This window comes from Odocoileus virginianus, chromosome 20 (genome assembly GCF_023699985.2).
Source record: "Odocoileus virginianus isolate 20LAN1187 ecotype Illinois chromosome 20, Ovbor_1.2, whole genome shotgun sequence".
Lineage (NCBI taxonomy): Eukaryota > Metazoa > Chordata > Mammalia > Artiodactyla > Cervidae > Odocoileus > Odocoileus virginianus.
In genome coordinates, this window is record NC_069693.1 from 4,510,958 (window position 1) to 4,535,259 (window position 24,302).

At 42.0% G+C, this 24,302-nt stretch overlaps 2 protein-coding genes across 2 annotated transcripts in view; both read right to left on the minus strand.

Annotated features, from left to right (window-relative positions):
• Positions 1–24,302, minus strand: part of LOC110121542 (cationic amino acid transporter 3-like) — a 139,154-nt gene that overhangs the window by 9,297 nt on the left and 105,555 nt on the right. The gene's annotated exons all lie outside the window — the stretch shown is intronic.
• Positions 7,574–13,922, minus strand: LOC110121541 (cationic amino acid transporter 3-like). Its single transcript, XM_070451574.1, has 11 exons — positions 13,550–13,922; positions 12,814–12,972; positions 11,810–11,987; positions 11,494–11,606; positions 11,105–11,327; positions 10,789–10,928; positions 10,582–10,684; positions 8,889–9,085; positions 8,526–8,692; positions 8,150–8,258; positions 7,574–7,695 (listed from the first exon to the last, which is right to left on the minus strand). Exons 1-11 carry the CDS (start codon positions 13,920–13,922, stop codon positions 7,574–7,576), a joined length of 1,884 nt encoding a protein of 627 aa, XP_070307675.1.

Here is a 24,302-nt window from a genome sequence, read left to right on the forward strand (position 1 = left end):
GTGAAGGAATGGATTAACACAATGTGGTCTCTACAGACAGTGGAATATTATTCAGCCTTAAACAAATAGGAAATTCTTTTTCTCAAATATATCTTATAAGTTTATTTTAATTGGAGGATAATTGCTTTGCACTACTGTGTTGGTTTCTGCCACACATCAGCATGAATCAGCCATGTATGCATATGTCCCCTCCCTCTTGAATCTCCCTCCCACCCCCCTACTCCATCCCACCCTTCTAGGGTGTCACAGAGCACTGGGTTGAGCTCCCTGCATTACACAGCAAATTCCTACTGGTGATCTATTTTACATATGGTAGTATATATGTTTCAATGCTACTCTCTCAATTCATCCCACCTTCTCCTTCCCCTTCTGTGTCCACAAGTCTGTTGTCTAAAAAAGACAGGAAATTCTGAGGTATGCTATAATGTGGAGGAACACTGAGGACATTATGCTAAGTGATGTAATCCAGTCACAAAAAAGCATGCTATGATTCCATGTCTATGAGGTACTGAGAGGAGTCAACTTCTTAAGGACAAAGTAGAATGGTGGTTTGCCAGGGGCTCGAATGAAGGGTGAAACTGGGAGTTATTGTTAAAGGGAGACCCAGGTTTAGTTTTCTTCTTAGGAAAGAAGAGAAAAAAGATGTGGAAAAAGTTCTTAAGATGGGTTGCGGGACAATATAAATATACCTAACATCACTGAACTGTATAGTTAAAAATGGTTAGGATGGCAAATTTTAAGCTATACATAATTTACCACCATATTTTAAAATTACTGCCAATAAGAAGAAATAGAGCCAACTTCACAGAGTTGCTGGGTTAGCAAACCAATGGTGACTTAATATAAATCACCACACAGCCCTCCTCTGAGGACACTGAAATCCATGGATGCTCAAGATCCTTACAGTCACTGGGGCATCCACAGAGGAGGACCCTGCAGAATCAGAGGGTCAGCGCTACACAGGAGACTGACATCAGTGGTCCTCACACCATAAACCCTGTTCCAGGAAATCTTTGATGTTGTTTGAGCACCAGTCAAAAAATATGAGTCTTAGAATCTCCATGGTCTGATCCAATCCCCTGCATCACCAATTCCCACATAAACCTGACAACTCCCAGCTCCTGTTTTCATCTGGAAAATGGATCTCTCCACCCTCAGCCAGGAGCTGGCCTGACCCCCTCCACTCTGGGATTGCAGAGGTCTCTTTCAGAAGATGTGAACTCAGCACCCAGTCTCCTACAGAAAAGGGTGACCTGAGACTTACTGGATCCTTGGAGCAGAGCCTGGAGCACTGGATCAGTCAGGGAGGCTGAAGTTAAGTCATGCAGGACTGGAGCTGAGACATCTCTAAGGACCAAAGCGGGGAGTCCTGAGCACAGAAGATGGCCCTTACCCCATGCGTTGTTAGGGTGGAGATGAGGCTGATCGGGTGGGGAGCATCTGCCACATAGCTATCAGCCTTGACCCTTCTGTGGTTACTCTGAGGGAGTGGTTCTGAGAGGTTTTTTTTTTTTTTTCTTTTTAAAAAAATTTTATGTTATTACTCATAACATGATATTGACCAATTTTAAGCATCTTTAAGGGTCCAAGAGGACTTACCTGGTGGTCATACAGTAACATGTCTGACTACAAGGCGGGAGACCTAGATTTGATCTCTGGGCCGGGAAAATCCCTTGGAGAAGAAAATTGCAACCCACTCCAGTACTCTTTCCTGGACACAGGAGCTTGGTAGACTACAGTCCATGGGGTCACAAAGAGTTACACATGACTGAGCAACTTCACTTTCATTTTCAAGTCTCCATTCAGTAGAATTAAATATGTTTGCATTTTTTGCAACCATACTCCAGAACTTTTTTCACCTTGCAAAATATCAACTCTGTACCCATTCAACAACCATCTTGCCTTTCTCCTTTCTGAGTTCCTGGCAATCATTGTTCTACTTTCTCTAAATCTGAGCATTCCAGGTGCCTCATTTCAGTGGAATCAACATTATTTATCCCTTCCCGTCATTCTTATTTTGCTTAGTAGAATGTGTACTAGATTTCTCTATGTTGTCACATGGGTTATATTCCCCTCCTTTTTAAAGCTGAATAATACTCTTGTATATGCACATACCACATGGACTTAGCAATTCTTTGATCAGTGGGCATTTGGTTTGCTTTCATGTTTTAGTTATTGTGAATAATGCTGCTATGAACAAGGATGTAGAAATTTCTCTTCCAGAGTGTGCTTTCGATTATTCTGGGCATATCCTCAAAGGCAGAATTGCTGGATCATGAGGTTCTAACATTTTTATATCCTGTGATGGACAAGATGTTCACATATTGAGGAACGGGGAGGTCATTTTGGCTTATCCATAGTTCAGGCTGCACTGTGTGTGAACTAAGACAGTCTGTCCAACTCTCCCAGCACATCTTTAACCCTGAGGTAAAGAACATCTGTTTTGAAGATAAGAACGAATAACTCCCTTCTCATGGCATCCATGTTAACACTCCCTGGAAGATAATGTTCCCTTCCCAGACACCAGGGTCCTGCTGTCTCACTGTCTGTGTACTAAGTCTGTTTCTTTTGAAACTTTAAGGAATACAACCTGTCATGTTGATGTATGTGCTTTGTTTGGATGAGGTATAAGATTGTGCTTCAATGGAGCAGTTCCCCAGAGCTATCTAAGAGGGTGCCCCCAAGCTATAGCCCTCAGTTTAGGTCAAATACACCTTTCCCATTTCTATTGTGTTTCTTGATTATTTTCCTGGACAGTTGAATTCATTGATCAGCAAGGACACCAAAGTAGACAGTGTAATACTAGGGGACCCAGCTCACAGCCCTCCTCCCTCCCAGTGATTAGCTGATTTTTTTTTGGTTGCAGTAGGTCTTTGTTGCTGTGCACCGTCTTTCTCCAGCTGCAGTGAGTGGGCACTACTTTCTAGGTGTCATTCACTCTGTAGTTGCATGGTGTGGGCTTATCACTGCAGGTGCTTTAGTCATAGGCTGCTGTAACTTAGTCGCTAAGACATGTCGGATTCTTTCATGGCCCCATGGACTGTAGCTCACCAGGCTCTAATGTCTGTGGGATTCTCCAGGCAATAATATTGGAGTGGGTTGCCTTTTCCCCTACCAGGGTAACTTCCCAACGCAGGAGTCAAACCCACATTTCTTGCACTGACAGGCAGCTTCTTTACCGTTGAGCCACCAGGGAAGCCCAGTCATAGACACGGCATTAACATCTAACTTTCCACTCCAAGTAGTTTAACAATATTATTTTTTCCCAATCAAATACTGTTGTCTCCCTTTAATAATTTTTGGTAAATAAAAAGTTCCCCATCTTGGGTCATGTAAATTATTACATGTATGTGTGATTCTTTGTTATGCAGCTCATGAAATATAACTGAGCACTTATTGTATTCCAGATACTGTTTCAGGTGCTACAAAGCAAATGGTAGTCAAAAGTGTGATGGGAGTGAATGTATCTCCCCACTTTCAAATTCATATATTGAAGTACTAATCCCTAGGACCTTGGAATATGACTCTATTTGGTTGTGAGAGGGTAACAGGCTGGAGGGCCGGGGTCTCCAAATGGAGGAAATAGGCTGAAAGTGTCAGACATTTTTTATCTCTCTCTTAAGTGGCAGGAGGAAACAAACTACAAGTGTCAGATTCTTCTCCCCTTCTCTATACAAATTTAAAAGGAGGTTTCTTTTAAAATTCTGTGTTGCCATGAGAACACTTAATGGTTCCACCCGAACTTAACTTTTCTCAAACGTTGAGCTAACCAATGCGTTTTTCTTATGGAGATGTTTTTTCTTACACTGTGTTATTGAACCATGTATTTACCTTAAACTCTGTCTTTCTTCAAGTCAGTTCCAGCTAAGACTCAGAACCGATAATAGCTCAGAGAACCAGTATGTTTTACCCTCACAATTATTCTCCTATGTTAGTGAAACTATATATTTCATTGGAAACCTCCCTTTCTTCAATATTCATGTCAATCATTTTATAGCCCAGGTGACTCACACTGGGCCAATGTTATCTCAAAATGCATTTTGTGAGTGAGGAGCCTGGTGACACTCTCGGGGTTTTGACACATTTCCTTTCTCTAATTAACAGCCTGCCAGTAGCTATATAACTTCCTGCAAAAACTAGCAGGAGGGCACTCTTTCCGCCCCCTTCTGATGTCTATGTCAGAAGCTTTGTCTATTTCTTTTATACTTTAATAAAACTATATCACACAAAAACTCTGAGTGATCAAGCCTCATCACTAGCCCGGGATGGAATTCCTCTCCTCCAGAGGCCAAGAATCCCAGCATCTTTCATGGTTCAGCAACAACTTTTCAGTGGTAGGGCCTTAAAGAGATAATGAAGATTATATGAGGTCATCACGATGGGACCTAAGTTATATAGAATATAACTAAACTCCTTGTGTGTGTTAGTTACTCAGTCATGTCTGACTCATTGCAAGCCCATGGACTGTAGCTCGTCAGGCTCCTCTGTCCATGGGATTCCCCAGGCAAGAATACCGGAGTGGGTTTCCAATTCTTTCTCCAGAGTATCATCCCAATGCAGGGATCCAATAAGGTCTCTTGCATTGCTGGCAGATTCTTTACTGTTAGGTAGTTAGAATAGGAAAAAGGAGTACAGAGTGGCGCTGGCTAAAAGACAAAGGAGGGGAAATCCTGCAAAAATAGAACAAAGGAAGGTCCAAGGACTGGAGTGAGAACCTCAGGTAAAGCAAACAGCTCTCCTGGCTAGCCCAATTTACAAAGGGCAGACTCGGAGGGGAGGTGACAAATGTATAAATAGAGGAGCCAAAATTGAGCCAGGGATTTCTCTTCTCTTCAAGTCTTTTGGGTTGGTCTGCCCTCACGTCTCGAGGATGTATTTCCCTTCACTTTCTAAATAAAACTGAGCTGTAACACTGGTCTGTCCGAGGAAATTTACATGGGACTGTAACACTGGTCTGTCAATTATTTCAAACTTTTGTCGCGATGAGACAGAACCAAGGAAATTACAAACTTCCCTAACATTACCATCTGAGCCATCAGGGAAGCCCATATTTCTTATTCCCAGAGGATCTTAGATTAAATTACAAGACAATTAGATACACTATATTTAGATCAACAATAAGCCTTAGCACATATTATAATACATATATCATATGTACATATCTTATGCATATTAATTATACGCATAGACATTTATATATATATATATATATACATACATACATACATACACATGTACAAGCATACGTTATTTTATTGTGCTTCACAGATGTTGCACTTTTTTCCAGTTAAAGATTCATGGCAACCCTGGGTTACCAGATGATGATTCACATTTTTCTTAAGCAATAAAGTTCCTTTAAATTAAGGTCTGTACATTTATTTAAGACAGAATGCTATATAGAACATTGAACATATTGCAGTGTAGTGTGAACATAAGTTTTAAATGCACTGGGAAACCAAATACTTTGTATAAATAAAATGTCAAACTGGTATCACATTGGCTTGATTATTTCATGGAAGAAAATCCCAAGTGTAAGTTCCTGTCATCTTAATAGAAGGTTCTCCAAAGTTCTGCTTGACTAACAGTACAAACTTGAAGCAATTTTTCTTCCAAATTTTTCTGAAGATTATTTGATATCTATTTGGTAAGTGTAAAGATACATATACTGACTGGAAAGTAATAGACATTTATTGTTCAATGGCGGCTTTGATTTCTCAGTGTAATGTCATACAGTAAAATGACAATGTTCCATTTGAGATTAATATTTTTATTAAAGATAGGAACAGAAAATAACATATCTTTTGCCCAGAAACCTTAGCTAAAAATATTGAACCAAATTAGAATTCTTCCCAATGTGTTTGTAGACTCAAAAATTTCTTGTTTAAAGGTGTGCACTAGGGTAAATTATGTTGTGTATTGTGATAAAAACTACTGTGGGTTTTGTGACAACAACAACAAAAATGTGTTTCTCCTTAACGCCGATTCTCTTTACAGTGGTGGGCTGAAATCAAACTAGTAATGTCTCTGAGGCCTGCCTGTAGGGTCGTATCATTTAATTATTACAGAAAGGGCACAATTTTTCTTTCCGGAGAATGGCCCACATTCTGGGTTTGGCTGATTGTGTTTTCAGTTGAAATTGGAAGCTATCCCTCATGTCTGCTATGATCTGGTATTTGATCTGGAGATCGATTATATTCTGATTCAACTTTTCATCAAGACTATGGGCGGTGCTCTGTTTTGCACAGTGGGAAGCACATGAGATCTGGCTTTTCCACAGTAAGGGAAGAACAAGAGTCGGGTGACTGGTTAACCTCTTCCATCAAAGCTTCATCTGACAGTTTCAGTCTCCGTTGTTTCCTAAGCTGGTAATTTAAGTAGAACTTGCAAGATAGTGATTTTTCCAGTTCTGTTAGTCCCCCTCCATCTACTTTTTAATTCACCTAATGATTGTGCTACACATTTTCTTGACCACCATACCCCCTTCACTCTACTTCAGTTGTTCATTCTCACAAACAATGTTTCATTATTACCAGCATCTTCAGTGTCCATAATCTCCATTTCAATCATTCTGTTCTGCAGCAATAACTTTTTAAAAATTTATTTACTTTAATTGGAGGCTAATTGCTTTACAATATTGTAGTGGTTTTTGCCATACATTGACATGAATCAGCTATGGGTGTATATGTGTTCCCCATCCTGAACTCCCCTCCCACCTCCTTCCCCATCCCATCCCTCTGGGTCATCCCAGTGCACCAGCCCTGAGCACCTTGTCTCATGCAATAACTTTAATCTTGTCTCTGCAATTTAACTTTGTTTTAGTTCCACTCAACTGTAACCATTTATCAATCAACCATTACTTCCCATCTTATTGCCCTTCCTCTAGCAATGCGGGTGTTTTGTGTTGTTTGTTTCAATTGAATGCTTATTCTAATCAGCTCTATTGTGTAAGTCTAAGGGTCTTAGACAGAAAAGTAATCATTTATACCTTCTTACATGATATCTCAATAAAGTTGGAAAAAAAATTAAAATGATAATTTCTCTTTACCATTATGAAATGATCCACTTCATCTCTTATTATTTCTCTTTTTCTCAAAATCTACTTTGATATTACCATATCTCCCCTAGCTTTCTTGTGTTACTGTTTGCACAATTTATCTGTTTCCTTCCTTTTAAGTGCAACACAGCTATGTCCTAATATTTAAAGTGCACCTCTCAACACAATATACAGTTACCTGTGTTTACTTCCAGAAGTGGCAAACTTCTGGCCCAATAACTTGTTTCTCATGTGCCAGGTTAATATTTTATTTCTTCCTCTGGTTGCTGGTTATATTGTTGTACTTTGTGAAAATTCACTTTGGTACACACTTATGAAGCATGTGCTTTTCTGTATGTATATCATGCTTTGAAAAGTTTACTTAAGAATTTTACAACATAAAAGTCATTTTGTTTGCTGGCAATAAATGCAGGCTTTAAATGCCTATCACCTTCAAATTCCATAGAGGCTCACAGTAACCCTTGAACCAGCAGATCCTCCGTTCCTGGAAGGATTTCACACAGCATTTACTTCCTCTGGTTAAGATGACTCAGTACCAGGGATGTTTTCATCAAGAGTCTGAAAAGTGGAGGGTGGCGGCTGTTGCCCATTGTTCTCCTCCAGGCTGTGTCGGATCCCATATCCAAAGTATATGGCAAAGCCTAGGAGGGAAATGAGACAGTGAGAAGGGAAAGTAGGCTCTCTCCTCACTTACAAATGCCCAGTGGATTTCCTATTATGGCATCTGACACAATGTAGGGGGAGGGATAGTAGGAAGAGATTGGGTTCAGTCACTCAACAGTCCTCTTTAGGGCACTTCCCTGGTATTCCATGGTTAAGAATCTGCCCACCAATACAGAGGATTCGAGTTCAATTCCTGGTCTGGGAACTAAGATCCTACCTACCTTGGAGCAACTAAGCCTGTGCTGAGACCAGATGCCAAAACTGAGCAGTTACCTGTAACTACTGAGCCGACATGCTCTGGAGTCTGTGTGTCACAACTAGAGAGAAGCCCACAGACCACAGCAAAGAGCCCTCGAGCTGCAACTAAGACCCAATGTGACCAGATAAATAAATATTAACAAAGATCCCTCTTTTTCATAGAAAACCACTCACCAATCACATTCCAGATGCCAAGTTGGACCCAGATCCCAGAGGTCATCTGCATCATCAAGTAAACATTCACAAAGATGCTCACCAGTGGGAGGACAGGCAGAGCAGGGACCTGTGGGCAAAGTTAGTTCATCCCTGAACACACCCCAGACGTCTGAAAGGGAGACCCTACTGCGGTGGGAAGACTCCAGCCCAATTTCAGCTGTGTGTTCAGTGTCTACTTAGATTGGGTGTGTAAAGGAGTAAGTGTGGATCAGGGAAATGTCCATTGGTTTTAGCAATACCCCTTCTTCCCTGGTCCAGCAAAGGATGTTTAGATCTAAAGCACACAAACCTCTTTCACTCAAGGTGGACACTTTGGGCATATGAGGTCACCTACCCTGAACGTAAGAGGAGAGGGGCTCTGGGGCTGCCTCCAGATGATGACTGTGACCCCAGTGATGAGCAGCAGCAGCAGCACAGCCACTGCTGTGAGCACAGGGTCTCCAGAGAACACCTGGCTGGACCCCTGAGCCAGTATCACGGTCAGGGTCGTCAGCAGGAGAACTGTAAGGGTCAAGGAGAAGAAGAGGCTGGACTCCAGAAGACAAAGACATCAGGACCTTGGGCCACACCCCTCCCCAAGCTGTCCATATCAAGAAGGGCCATCATATCTCCAAGACACCTCAACAGCCAAAGACACAGTCTCCCACTCTATCTTGCCAATTTCAGAATATGATCGAAGAGAAATCCCACTGCTCACCAAGCAGTAAGGCACATCCATAGACAATTTGGCCAGATTTCCGGGTGGGGTTGGTGCTAATAGGGTCATAGAGACTCTTTAGAATCCTTGAGATTCCTGCTTCAGGTACAGATTCCAAAGGACTTGCTTCACGTTCAGAAATCTCAATTTCATTTTCTGTGTTCTCCTTCTTGCTTAAATTCTGGTCTGGTTGGTATCTGAATTAGAGGTATTAAAGCTATATTATTAGATTGGAACAAAAGTAATTGTGGTTTTTACATTGTTGAAATTTACCATTTGATATTGGAATACATTCTAAATAAATGTGGCTATATTATATAATATTTTAATGCACATTATGGGTTTTATTTTTTGCTAATGACATCATTTGCTGTTTATTTTACACTTATTTTAGACTATGGAAATGATGTTAGACAAAAAGCAAATTTGAGTGATTTTCTATTTGAGTTAAAAATAGGTCATAAAGCAGCAGAGACAACTTGCAGCATCAACACATTTGGCCCAGGAACTGCTATTGAATGTACGGTGCAGTGGTGGTTCAAGAAATTTTGCAAAGGAGACAAGAGACCTGAAGAAGAGGAGCACAGTGGCTGTCCACTGGAAATTGACAACAACCAACTGAGAGCCCCTTGGACTGCAAGGAGATCCAACCAGTCCATCCTAAAGGAGATCAGTCCTGGGTGTTCATTGGAAGGACTAATGTTGAAGCTGAAACTCCAATACTTTGGCCACCTGATGTGAAGAGCTGACTCATCTGAAACGACCTTGATGCTGGGAAAGATTGAGGGAAGGAGGAGAAGGGGATGACAGAGGATCAGATGCTTGGATGGCATCATTGACTCAATGGACATGGGTTTGGGTGAACTGCGGGAGTTGGTGATGGACAGGGAGGCCTGGCGTGCTGCGGTTCATGGGGTCGCAGAGAGTCGGACATGACTGACCAACTGAACTGAACTGAACTGAATTGAGAGCCATCATCAAAGCGGGCCCTCTTCCAACTACATGAGAAGTTGTTGAAGAACTCAACACTGACCCTTCTATGGTCATTCAGCATTTGAAGAAAATTGGAAAGGTGAAAAAGCTTGATAAGTGGGTGCCTCATGAGCTGACTGAAAAATTTTTAAAAATTGTCATTTTGAAGTTTCACCTTCTCTATCAATGCAACAACAACAATGAACCATTTCTTGATCAGATTGTGACATGTGATGAAAAGTGGCTTTTATATGACATCTGGTGATGACCAGCTCAGTGGTTGGACTGGCAAGAAGTTCCAAAGCACTTGCATCAAAAGAAACATCATGATCACTGTTTGATGGTCTGCTGCTGGTCTGATCCACTACAGCTTTCTGAATGCTGGTGAAACCATTACAGCTGAGAAGTGTGCTCAGCAAATCAATGAGATGCACTGAAATCTGCAATGTCTGCAGCCAGCATTGGTCAACAGAAAGGGCCCAATTCTTTTCCACAACAATTTTAAACTCCATTTAAAATTCACGGCCCAAAACTGTAATTATATTTGCACCAACCTAAAAACATCAGCCCCTAGTCTCCCAACATAGATGGTCCCATCAACTTTTTTCCTGCCTTAAGCCTAGCGGAGCATTTAGAAAGTGGCATGAATATAGAAGACAATCGCCTCCCCCATCAATCCCCACAGGTCAAGACCCCCAGTCAAGGTGTAGCAGAGTCTCACCTGAGGACGAGAACAGAAATCACCACAAAGGAGTAAGCAAGCAGGGTCCCAATTGCCATGAGGTCCACAAGGTTACTGAACTCTAAGAGTAATGCTGTGACCCCTAGGATGAGGGTACAAACAAGGTGTGGGGAGAGAATGAGAAACCACTGGAAACATACAAGTTTCAACATACATTGATCAAAGGGACGAGTTTTGTTCACTCACCTGCAAGAGTTCCGGAAGCCAAGATGGCCATGATGGGAGTGCGTGTACGGGGATGGATCTGGGCAAGTCCTTGGAAAAGGAGCCTGTCATCTGCCATGGCGTATGTCACTCGAGACATGGAGAACATGGTACCCAGGAGGCTGGAAGAGAAGATGGAAGCGTAGGTGAGAACATGGAGAAGTAGGACAGACCGAAGTTTCTCCTCCCTAGTCTACCTGAGGTGGAGTAAGATGTCTCTTCATCTTGTCTCTCAAATAACAAGGGATGGGATACCTGAACATTTGATGGTAGATAGAGAGAAAACTTTGACACTCACCTGGATGAAAGAGCACAGAAGGTGCCAACAACCACGACATATCTGGCAGGGTCCCACCCAACATGGAGAAAAGCCTGTGGCAAGGGGCTGTCAGGGTGAATCTGGTAGTAGGGCACCATGAGGGTGAGTGCCGCTGAGACACCAAAATACGCCAAAAAGCAGATCAAGAGTGAGACCACGATGCTGAAGGGGATGGACCGCTGGGGATCCTGGGCTTCTCCCCCTGCAAGATGGGAGGAAGTACTGGGTCAGTAAACACGCCGGGGTGAAAGCACAAAATCAAATTTCCTCCTCCATGTTCAAAAGCAGGCTAATCTCCCAATTGCTACATCTCAGGGAGGCCCAACCTGTGCCCAAACCCCTGATGGGAAGCACAATGATCATGTTACCTGTAGTGGCAATGGCATCAAACCCAACAAACCCGAAGAAGCATGTTGCCGCTCCCTGGAAAATCCCATCAAAACCAAAAGGTGCAAACCCTCCAGAACCTGGAGGGCCCAAGCTATGATGAGAGAAGGAATGAGGAAGAACATGGGTGAGGTGAGTTCATCCATCCCTACTGGACTCCTCCCTTCACACCACAAGTACTGGTCTCTAGGACCCCTATCACTTAGATCCATCAGCCCAGGTCTCTTTAGTCCCCACCTTATTCTCAGCTCCATACCATCTGACATGCATTACTGTGGACAAGGGTACCCTCCTAACCTAGAGGAGTCATTGAATCCAGCTGCAGCCAATGTATAGTCCTGTTCTGTGAGCTTCCAGTTGTGCAGGTCTCCCTTAATGAAGCCAGAGACGATGATGAAGCTGAGAACCAAAATGTTCAAGCCTGTGAACCATTTGTTAACCAGTGCTGACTCACGGGCTCCCAGAACCAGTATTCCTGTGGGAGAGATGGAATATGAGACATTCAAGATAACCAAATCCATAGACACAGAAAGCATACTAGTGGTTGCTGGGGGTTGAGAGTTGTAGAGGGTGGGAGTGGACAGATGGACACTGAGTGATCAGTGGGTACAGGGTTTCCTTTAGGGGTGATGCATCTGTTTGGAACTAGATGGAGGTGATGGTTGTACAACATTGTGAATGTACTAAGTGCCACTGAATTATACACTTTAAGATGGTTAATTTCTTATTGTGGCCAGTATCACATGACACAAGGATCAAATCACCACAGGGTCCACCTTAAACTTGTACAATGCTGTCTGTCAATTATGTCTCAATAAAGCTGGGAACAATTGTGAAACAGTTAATTTGAGGCTAGATGAATGTCCTCTCAATCAAAGAAAAGAAAAGAAAAGAAAAAGTTTTATCTCAGTGCAGAAGAAGAAAGTTGTCATTTGAAGTCAATGATTCTGAGCTGGGGAAATTTTATCTCCCAAAGGAATTTTGGGGATGTCTAGAGACATTCCAGTTGTCACAATTTTGGATATGGGCTTCACAATTGTCTCATAAATAAAGAATACTCAATCATCAGACAATGACTTAAAAAAAACCCTACAAGGCACAAGACAGTCTGTCAGACTAAAGACTGTTCCTATCAAGAATGTCAGTAGTGGGAAACTATGGTCTGTCTTGCTTTCCTGTCTATCATATCACAAATCCTTTCCAGTATGAATTCCCTCACCATTCTGTCACCCCAAGACTTTCCCACCTCAGAGCCCCTCCCACTCCCCTCTCTTCCCATCCTATCTTTGACCCCATCTCACCCATCATCACCAGCACCACACCCAGGGCAAGAAAGTCAGGATACTTGGCCAGGAAAGAGGGCAGGTGCAGTGGGAAAGTTCCTCTTAATGCCCGAGACATGTGGTTCCCAATCAGGCTGTCGAAGGTGGAGCTCCAGGCTCTGGCTACACTGGCAATGGCTGCAGGTGCAGAAGAAGAAAGATTCACCAACAAACTCTAATTGAACCCCTACCATGTGCCATGGGATGTATGTCATGGAGGCGGGCAGACAAAGTAATTAATCTCAAATAGTTTCATTTCACAGGATAGGGAGAGAAGACATAGCTGATTCACAAAACAGGTCATCTGCTCAGTGTGTTAGGAGGAGATCAGTGTTTTGCAAGAAAAGATAACAGGAAATTGGGACCAGGAGGGTTGGAAGGTAAGAATTGAAATTTTAAGCTGAAGTGTAAAGAAAACTTCCATAAAGCCAACAGTTGAGCAAAGGCTTCAATATGATGAAGGGATGAGCCTGTGGGTCATGTGTCCCTCTCACCCACTCACTCCCTGCAGTTCCCTTTTCTCTGGGTTCCTAATCCATCATTGAAGGAAGGAATAGACCTGGGTACAATGAAGTTGTGCCTTTTTCCTGCCACTATTACCCACTTCCCCTGCAAAGTGGACAATGAAGTTCTCATGAATGAGTAGAAGACCCTAAGCCCCCCTCATAGTTTCCTCATCTTAATTCCCACACCTTTCCCCTCCCCATCATCTCACTGATGGCATAGGACAGTAAGAGGTTCCAGCCAGTGATGAAGGCACACAGTTGTCCCACGGTGACATAGCTGTAGAGATACGCAGAACCGGACCCAGGTGCTCGGGCCCCAAACTCAGCGTAGCAGAGCCCTGACAGCACCGAAGACAGGGCGGCCACCAAGAAGGAGATGACGATCGCTGGTCCAGCTTTGTTCCTGGTCACTTCTCCAGGCAGGATGTACACTCCGGCTCCCAGGGTGATGCCCACACCAAAGGCCACCAGGTCGAGGGTTTTCAGACAACGCGACATGCGGCCCTCGGAGCCCTCCCTCGGCTTAAGCGGCCGCCTGCGGACCAGCTTCTGACTGCATTGACGGAGATCTTGACATCGCATCCTAGGTGGAGTTGTGGATCTGTGATCTGCTGAGAAAACAAGACACCAAACCATCAAGCATGTCCATCCAGCACTGGGCCTGGCACACAGTAACTGCTTAATTGTTATGACTTGGGTGGTAAGAATCGTGACAGTTGTTTCCTTTTTTTCTGTTTGCCAAGCTTATAGCTTGCAGGATCTTAGTTCCCTGACCAGGGCTTGAACCTGGGCCATCGCAGCGAAAGCCTGGAATTCTAACCAAAAGGCCACCAGGGAACACTCTGGAAGGTTTTTAAAATTTTTATTTTAATTGAGGTATAGTTAATGTACAATATTTTTAAATTTTAGATGTAAATTTTAAAGGTCTTATGCCATTTATAGTTATACAATACTGGGAAAGATTGAAGGCAAAAGGAGAAGGGGGTGGCAGAGGATGGTTAGATAACATCTAACCATCTAACCAGAGATGGTTAGATAACATCACCAACTCAGTGAACATGAATTTGAGCAAATTCTGGGAGATAGTGGAGGACAGTGGAGCCTGGTGTGCTGCAGTCCATGGAACTGCGAGGAGTCAGACATGAGTTACTGACTGAATAACAACAATATAAAATATTGGATGTATGGCACCGAATGTTCATAGTCACAGTATTTATAATACCCAAGGCATGGATGCAACCTAAGTATCCATCAACAGATGAATGGATGAATAAAATGTGATAGGCATATATGAATATGTATGTATGTGCACACATCTATATACATATATGTGAGGCGATTATACTAAGTGAAGTCAGACAGAGAAAGGCTAATATTATATGATATCACTTCTATGTGGAATTTGAAAAATAATATGAATGAACTTGTTTGCAGAACAGAAACATAGGAAAAAAGCTTGTGGTTACCAAATGGGAAAGGTAGGGGGGAAGGATAAATTAGGAGATTGGAATTAGCATATACACACTTGTATATATATATAAAATACATAATCCACAGGGACCTAATGTATAGCACAGGGAACTATTCAATATTCTATGATAACCTAGATGGGAAAAGAATCTGATAAGGAGTGGTTATATAAGTATCATTGAATCACTTTCTGTACACTGGAAACTAACACAACATTGTAAATCAACTAAATTCTGATATAAAAGTAATTTAAAAAAAGAGAAGTATCCAGGAAACATGAAATATTTCAGAGCAATTGAATAAATGCACATATTTATTCAGAGGGGAAAGAAGCAAAAAGAAATGACAGGATTCTGTGTCCTCTCCTTTGGGGCATGTAATATCTCCTCACTACACAGCTCTGCAGGGCGAGGCTGACCCAGTGACCATGAACTACCATCTGCAGGCTTCTGTCTGTGATATTCCAAAGTCCAAGTTCAGCATTTTGGATTAAGAGTGTAACCGAGCAGGACCCTGTGAGGTTTTCCCAGAATAGACCCCCATCCATGTCCTCCACCTAGCTTTTATCTGTAGAAAAACCTCAAAGAATAAATTTAATCAAAGAAGTGAGAAAATGCAGAATGAAAACAGTCAAGCAAGGCAAAATAATAATACTTTAGCTGTTAAAGTCAAAGTTCTTCCTCAAGGATTACAATAATACTCTGAGTCGTGTCCTTTGAGGGGTTTTGCAGATACTAAAACCCTCACCAGGTGGAAGATGTTGGCTGTATGCTACCCACAAGCACAGAGACCCCAGACTGGTTGGAACCAGAAAGTTGATGATGCTGACTTCCAATTTCCTCACCACCAACCAATCAGAAGAGTGTCCATGAGCTGATGACAGCCAGCTCCTTGAACACTACGACTCCTCACTACCTGGTCCAGGGCAAGACACACAGTACTGAGGGCACTAGGCCACTGTGGCTCCCTGTGCCTAGCAAGGCAATCAACTCTTCTCTTTTCTACTTCACCCAGAACTCTGCCTCCAAGCATCTACTGGGCATCAGTGAAGAGAGGCTGAGTGTTGGCTACAAGAACAAGCATTCCAAGAGCCAGAAAACTCTGACGAGAATCTTGGCTTTGCCACCATCTCTGTGTCTTTGGAGAAGTCATTGACTTCTCTGGACCTCCGCTTCCTTTTGTTGAAATATGATGACTATAAAACAATTTCAGTTTTATAAGATGAGAAGAGTCCTGGTGGCTGATTGCATGATAATGTAAACATACTTAACATTACTGAACTGTACACTTAAAAATGGTTAAGATGGAAAACTTTATACCATATGTAATTTACCACCATATTTTAAAATTAGTGCCAGTGATAAATAATAGGGGTAGCTTCACATTGGGTTAACAAACCCAATGGTGACTTAATTTAATACAAGTCACCATACAGCCCTCCTCCCAGATACCAAAATCCATGGATGCTCAAGTCCCTTACAGCCACCTGGGCATCCATAGAGGAGAAACCTGCAGATAAAAGGGTCAACACTACACAGGGGACTGACATCGTTTATGGTCCCCACACCATAAACCCTGTACAAGGGGAATCCTTGATACTGTTTGAGCACCAGTCAGGAAAGTGAGTCTTAGTTCATTTAAACTGAGGTGGATGAACCTAGAGCCTGTTATACAGAGTGAAGTAAGTCAGGAAGAGAAAACAAATGTCATAATTTAACACACATATATATGGAATCTAGAAAAATGATACTGATGAACGTATTTGCAGGGCAGGAATAGAGGCACAGACATAGAGAACAGACTTGTGGACACAGCAGAGGAAGGAGAGAGTGGAACAAATTGAAAGAGTAGTATAGATGCATGTACACCACCATGTGCAAGATAAGTAGCCAGTGGGAACCTGCTATATAGCACAGGGGCCTCAACCCGGTGCTCTGTGATGACCTAGAGGGGTGGGATGGGGGTGGGTGGGAGGGAAGTTCTAGAGGGAGGCGATATATGTATACTCATGATTCATTCATGCTGTTAGATGGCAGAAACTGACACAACATTGTAAAGCAATCATCCTCCAGTTAAAAATAAATTTTATTTCGTTAATTTCTCTTTCTGTTTCCTCATTGTTAGTGTAAAGGAATGATAGGGATTTCTCTGTGTTAATTTTATATCCTGCAATTTTACTATAACAGTACCATTCACCATTGCAACAAAAAGAATAAAATACTTAGGACTATATCTACCTAAAGACACAAAAGACCTATACGTAGAAAACCATAAAACACTGATGAAAGAAATCAAAGAGGATACAAACAGATGGAGAAATATACCATGTTCACGGATTGGAAGAGTCAATATTGTCAAAATGACTATACTACCCAATCTATAGATTCAATGCAATCCCTATCAAGCTACCAACAGTATTTTTCACAGAACTAGAAAAAATGATTTCGCAATTTGTATGGAAATACAAAAAACCTCGAATAGCCAAAGTAATCTTGAGAAAGAAGAGTGGAACTGGGGGAATCAACCTGCCTGACTTCAGACTATACTGCAAAGCCACAGTTATCAAGACAGTATGGCACTGGCACAAAGACAGACATATAGATCAATGGAACAGAATAGAAAGCCCAGACATAAATCCATGAACCTATGGACACCTTATCTTCGACAAAGGAGGCAAAGATATACAATAGAAAAAAGACAACCTCTTTAACAAGTGGTTCTGGGAAAACTGGTCAACCACTTGTAAAAGAATGGAACTAGAACACTTTCTAACACCATACACAAAAATAAACTCAAAATGGATTAAAGATCTAAATGTAAGACCGGAAACTATAAAACTCCTAGAGGAGAACATAGGCAAAACACTCTCTGACATAAATCACAGCAAGATCCTCTATGACCCACCTCCCAGAATATTGGAAAGAAAAGCAAAAATAAACAAATGGGACCTAATAAAACTTAAAAGCTTTTGCACAACAAAGGAAACTATAAGCAAGGTGAAAAGAAAGCCCTCAGATTGGGAGAAAATAATAGCAAATGAAGAAACAAAGGATTAATCTCAAAAATATACAAGCAACTCCTGTAACTCAATTCCAGAAAAATAAATGACCCAATCAAAAAATGGGCCAAAGAACTAAACAGACATTTCTCCAAAGAAGACATATAGATAGCTAACAAACACATGAAAAGATGCTCAACATCACTCATTATCAGAGAAATGCAAATCAAAACCACAATGAGGTACCATTACACACCAGTCAGGATGGCTGCTATCCAAAAGTCTACAAGCAATAAATGCTGGAGAGGGTGTGGAGAAAAGGGAACCCTCTTACACTGTTGGTGGGAATGCAAACTAGTACAGCCAGTATGGAGAACAGTGTGGAGATTTCTTAAAAAGCTGGAAATAGAACTGCCATATGATCCAGCAATCCCACTTCTGGGCATACACACCGAGGAAACCAGATCTGAAAGAGACACATGCACCCCAGTGTTCATCGCAGCACTGTTTATAATAGCCAGGACATGGAAGCAACCTAGATGTCCATCAGCAGATGAATGGATAAGGAAGCTGTGGTACATATACACCATGGAATATTACTCAGCCATTAAAAATAATTCATGTGAATCAGTTCTAATGAGATGGGTGAAACTGGAGCCCATTATACAGAGTGAAGTAAGCCAGAAAGATAAAGACCAATACAGTATACTAACACATATATATGGAATTTAGAAAGATGGTAACGATAACCCTATATGCAAAACAGAAAAAGAGGCACAGATGTACAGAACAGACTTTGGGACTCTGTGGGAGAAGGCGAGGGTGGGATGTTTCGAGAGAACAGCATCAAACATGTATATTATCTGGGGTGAAACAGATCACCAGCCCAGGTGGGATGCATGAGACAAGTGCTCGGGCCTGGCTCACTGGGAAGACCCAGAGGGATCGGGTGGAGAGGGAGGTGGGAGGGGGGACCGGGATGGGGAATACATGTAAATCCATGGCTAATTCATTTCAATGTATGACAAAAACCACTACAATATTGTAAAGTAATTAGCCTCCAACTAATAAAAATAAATGGGAAAAAAATTTTTTTAAATAAGTTTTAAAACATAAGTCTTAGAATCTCCAGGAACTGATTAAATCCCAACCAATTCTCACACAAACACAACAGCTCCCAGTTTTCATCTAGAAAACGGGTCTCTCCACCCTCAGGCTGGAGCCGGGCTGACCCCCTGCACTCTGGGGTTGCAGAGGTCTCTTTAGGAGGATGTGAACTCAGTGCCTAGTCTCCCACCGAAGAGGGTGACCTGAGACTTACTGGTCCTTGGAGCAGAGCCTGGAGCACTGGGGCAGTCAGGGAGGCTGAGGTTAAGCCGTGCAGGGCTGGAGCTGAGACATCTCCAAGAACCGAAGCGGGAAGTCCTGAGCACAGAAGACAGCCTTTACTCCTGGGATGTGGGGTGCAGATGGGGTTGAGTGGGTGGAGAACAGTGTTGCTATCAGCTCTTGACACTTATGTGGTTACCCTCAGGAGGTAGTTCTGAGAGGTTTCTTTTTTTTTTTTTTTTAAATTGTGGTAAGGTACCCACAACATATTATTTACCATTTTAATTATTTTAAGAGTCCAGTTCAGTTGCATTAAGTACATTCACATTTTGCCTTACCAAACTCCAGAGCTTTTTTCGTATGGCGAAACTGAAATTCCATTCCCATTAAACAAATCCCCCTTTCTTCTTTCCCAGTTCCTGGCAATCACCTTTCCTCTTTCTCTCTCTATGAATCTGACCACTATACGTACTTCATTTAACTGGAATCATTCAATATCCATTCTTTCCTGTGAGGCTTCTTTTATTTAGTACAATGTCTACTAGATTCATGCACATTTTTACCATTTAAAAAAATAATTGATTTATTTTTTGGGTCTTTGCTGCTGCAGGTGGGCTTTCTCTAGTTGCAGTGAGTGGATCTACTCTCTAGCTGTGGTCACAGACTTTTCATCGCAGTGGCTCCTCTTGTTGTGGTGCATGGGCTTCAGAGGTTGCAGTGTGTGGCCTGAGATTGCCCCACAGCTTGAGGAATTTTCCTGGACCGGGGCTCAGACCTGTGTCCTCTGCATTGACAGGAAGATTCTATTCCATCGTGCCACTAGGGAAGTTCTTGTGTGTTTGTGTGTGTGTGAGTCACTCAGTCACGTCCGTCTCTTTGCAACCCCATAGTCTGTCCATGGGATTCTAGGCAAGAATACTGGAGTGGGTTGCCATTCCTTTCTCCAGGGAGATCTTCCATAGCCAGGGATCGAACCCAGGTCTCCTGCGTTGGCAGGTGGATTCTTTACCATCTGAGCTAAATGCTGACTAACACTCCATTATGGGTACCTACCACCTTGGCTCATCCATTCAATGGTCAATGGACACTTGGGTTGCTTTCATGTTTCAGCTATTGTGAATAATGCTGTTATGAACATGAGTGTAAAAATATCTCTTCCAGAGTATGCTTTCAACTCTTCTGGGTATAGGTTCAGAGGCGGAATTGCTAGACCATATGGTTTTAAGATTTTTTTCTGCTTGTGATGGAGAAGATGTCCACATATTGAGGAATGGAGAAGTCATTTTGGCTTATCCATGGTTCAGCCTGAACTGTGTGTGAACTAAGACTGCCTGTCCAACTCTCACAGCTCATTTGCTTTAACCATTGAGGTAAAGAGCATCTGTTTTGAAGATAAGGATGAATAACTCCCTTCTCATGGCCTCCATGTTAACACTCCCTGTGAGATAAATTTCCCTTACCAGACAGCAGGGAACTGCTTTTGCTGTCTCTGTACTAAGTCTCTCTCTCTTTAAATCTTGAAGGAATACACCCTGTCATGTTGATGTATGTACTATGTTTGGATGAGGTATAAGACTGTGCTGGAAACCATGCTTCAACAGAGTATGTGCCTGTTTTTATGTGCCTGTTGGCCGTCTGCATTTCCTCCTTGGAAAAATGTCTAATCATGTCTTCTGTCCAGAAGAAATGTTGATTTGTAAGAGCTTTTTATGTATATGGGATTCTTTCATTATGTGCTGTGTTGCATGCATGCTCAGTTGTGTCCAACTCTTTGTGACACCATGGACTGCAGCATGCCAGACTTCCCTGTCCTTCACCATCTCCTAGAGCTTGCAAAACTCATACCCACCGAGTCAGTGATACCATCCAACCATCTCATCCTCTGTCATCCCCTTCTCCTCCTGCCTTCAATCTTTCCCAGCATCAGGGTCTTTTCCAAGGATTCAGTTTTTCACATCAAGTGGCCAGAGCATTGGAGTTTCAGCTTCAGTATCAGTCCTTCCAATGAATATTCAGGTCTGATTTCCTTTAGGATGGACTGGTTTGATCTCCTTGCAGTCCAAGGGACTCTCAAGAGTCTTCTCCCGTGCCACAATTTGAAGCATGAATTCTTCAGTGCTCAGCCTTCTATATGGTCAAACTCTCACATTTGTACATGACTTACTGGAAAAACCATAGCTCATAGATTAGCCCAAGCTTTAAACTCTCATTTTCCTTTTCAATTAGTTTCACAAATATTTTCTTCCCAGACAAATACTGTGCATCCCCCTTGATAACAACTGCTAAATAAAATTTTCTGTTTGGGGGCACATAAAATATTATATGTACATGTGATTCTTTTATCACATATCTCATCAAATATAGTTGATGTCTGTATTCCAGACACTATTTTGGCTGCTGGGAAGAAAACAGTGTCAAAAGTGTGGTGGGCTGAATGCATCTCCCTGCTCTCAAATTCATATGTTGAAATCCTAATCCCCAGGAACCACAGACTGTGATTGTATTGGTCGTTGGGCCTGAAAGAGGTAATTAAACTTAAATGAGGTCACTAGAGTGGGTCCTAACTCAGTGTGACTGATGTCTTCATAAGAAGAGGATTAGAATGCAGGGAGTATACACAGAAACCAAGAGGTGAGAGATTTAGCAAATAAAAATACAAGACACTTACTTCGCTCTGTATAATGGGCTCCAGTTTCATCCATCTCATTAGAACTGATTCAAATGAATTCTTTTTAATGGCGGAGTAATATTCCATGGTCTATATGTACCACAGCTTCCTCATCCTTTATACAGAGCGAAGTAACCCAGAAAGATAAAGACCATTACAGTATACTAACACATACATATGGAATTTAGAAAGATGGTAACGATACCCTATATGCAAAACAGAAAAAGAGACTCAGATGTATAGAACAGACTTGTGGACTCTGGGAGAAGGCGAGGGTGGGATGTTTCAAGAGAACAGCATCGAAACATGTATATTATCTAGGGTGAAACAGATCACCAGCCCAGGTTGGGTGCATGAGACAAGTGCTCGGGCCTGGTGAAATGGGAAGACCCTGTGGGATCGGGTGGAGAGGGAGGTGGGAGGGGGGACCGGGATGGGGAATACATGTAAATCCATGGCTAATTCATTTCAATGTATGACAAAAACTACTGCAATGATATAAAGTAACTAGCCTCCAACTAATAAAAATAAATGAAAAAAAAAAATACAAGACACCTACAGGTAGTGAATTTCATAGAAACAGAGAGCATTTAAAAATGTATATTTAATACATATATGTTAGATAGATACATATTTTATGCATGTTTATTATACATATATACATATCTTACTATGTACAGATACAATCACAAGTACACCCATAATTAATTTTTTTGTACTTTTCAGATAATGATTCTTTTTCTTTTCTTCTTCTTCTTCTTTTTTTTTAAATTGAAGATTTGTGGCCACTGAAGTTAATGTTTACCACATTTTAAAAAATATTTTAAAATCAAGGTATGTACATTATTTTTTTACAGAATACTCTTGCACACTGAGTAGAGTGTAGTATAACATAACTTTTATAAGCACAGGGAAACTAAAAAATTTGTATATGACTCTGTTTATTGCCAGTTCTTTTTATTGGGTTGTCTGGACTCAACCAGAGGTATTTCCAAAGTATGCCTATGCGGGTGATAGTATTTGATTAATGAATGAATCTCCAGTTTGGGTCATATCACTTATTTTATTTTGTTGGTTGTGCTGTGCAGCTTGTGGGATCTTAGGTCACCCATAAGGGACAGAACCCGCAATCCCTGCAGTGGAAGCACAGAGCCCTAATGACTAGACCACCAGGGAATTCCCCATACCATTCAATAGTTATGAAAATGCTCCATTTTCTTTCCTGGAGAATTACTTACATTCTGGTTTCAGTTAATGGCACTTTCAGTTGAAATGTGAATCTATCCCTCCTGTCCGCCATGAACTGGTGGTTGACCTGGAAGCTTGACTACATTCTAATTCAACTTTTCATCGAGTCTTGCCTATCACCGCACATGGAGTAGCACAGGATATCCGGTTGTCCCGGAAGTAAGGGAAGGATGATAATCAGGTGAGGTCAATCTCTTCTATCAAAGTTTCACTAGCAGTTTCAGTCTCCATGACTTGGATTCTATGCCTTTATTTTCATCACGACTCTCAATTTGGTGATTTTCCTACTTGTGTTCAACCTCCTCCATCTATTTTAAAAAGATATTTGCTATTTTTCTAATTTGGCTGCATTGGGTCTCAGTTGTGGCACCTGGAGTCCTTCATTGTGGTGTGAAGACTCTCCCTGTGGCAGGCAGGCTTCTTTCTAGCTGTTGTGTGCAAGCTCAGTCACCCCCCAGCATATGGGATCTTAGTTCCCTGACTAGGGATCAAACTCATGTCTTTTGCATTGGAGGGTGGATGCTTAACCACTGGACCACTGGGGAAGTCCCGTGTTCCATTTAGTTTTAATTCATCTAATAACTTGCTACTCAGTTTCTTTTTTAAATTATTATTTTATTTATTTATTATTGGCTGTTCTGGGTCTTTGTTGCTGCGTGGGTTTTTCTGCAGTTGTGATGAGCAGGGGCTCCTCTCTAGTTGTGGTGCATAGGTTCCTCATTGCAGTGGTTTCTTTTTCTGCAGAGCACAGACTCCAGGGCATGCAGGCTTCAGGAGTTACGGCTCCCAGGTTCTAGAGCGCAGGCTCAGTAGCTGTGGCCCACTGGCTACATGGCAAGTGGGCTCTTCCCGGACCAGGGATCAAATCTGTGTCTCCTGCATTGGCAGGTAGATTCTTAACCACTGGACCACTGGCGAGGTCCCATCTTCCATCTAGTTTTATATCATCTCATGAGTTTTCTACTCCATTTCTTTAAAAAAAAATAATTTTATTCATTCGTTTATTTATGACTGTTCTGTGTCTTCATTGATGAACGGGGTTTCCTGTAGCTGCAGTGCACAGGCTTCTCATTGTGGTGGTTTTTCTTGTTTCAGAGCTCAGGTTCTAGGGCATGCAGGCTTCAATAGTTGCAACTCATGGGCAGTAGAGTACAGGCTCAGTAGTTGTGGCCCAGGGGCTTAGTTGCTCCATGGCATGTGGGATCTTGCTGGACCGGGGATCGAACCTGTGTCTCCTGCATTGGCAGGC

Coding starts and splice junctions, on each gene's coding strand:
- LOC110121541 (XM_070451574.1), bottom strand. CDS start 13,922: ATGCGATGTCAAGATCTCCGTCAATGCAGTCAGAAGCTGGTCCGCAGG. Junction 10,929..11,104: donor TTCTGTGCTCTTTCATCCAG/GTGAGTGTCAAA, acceptor CTTCTCTTCCAG/CCTCCTGGGTACCATGTTCT. Junction 9,086..10,581: donor ATTTCTGTTCTCGTCCTCAG/GTGAGACTCTGC, acceptor CCTCTAATTCAG/ATACCAACCAGACCAGAATT.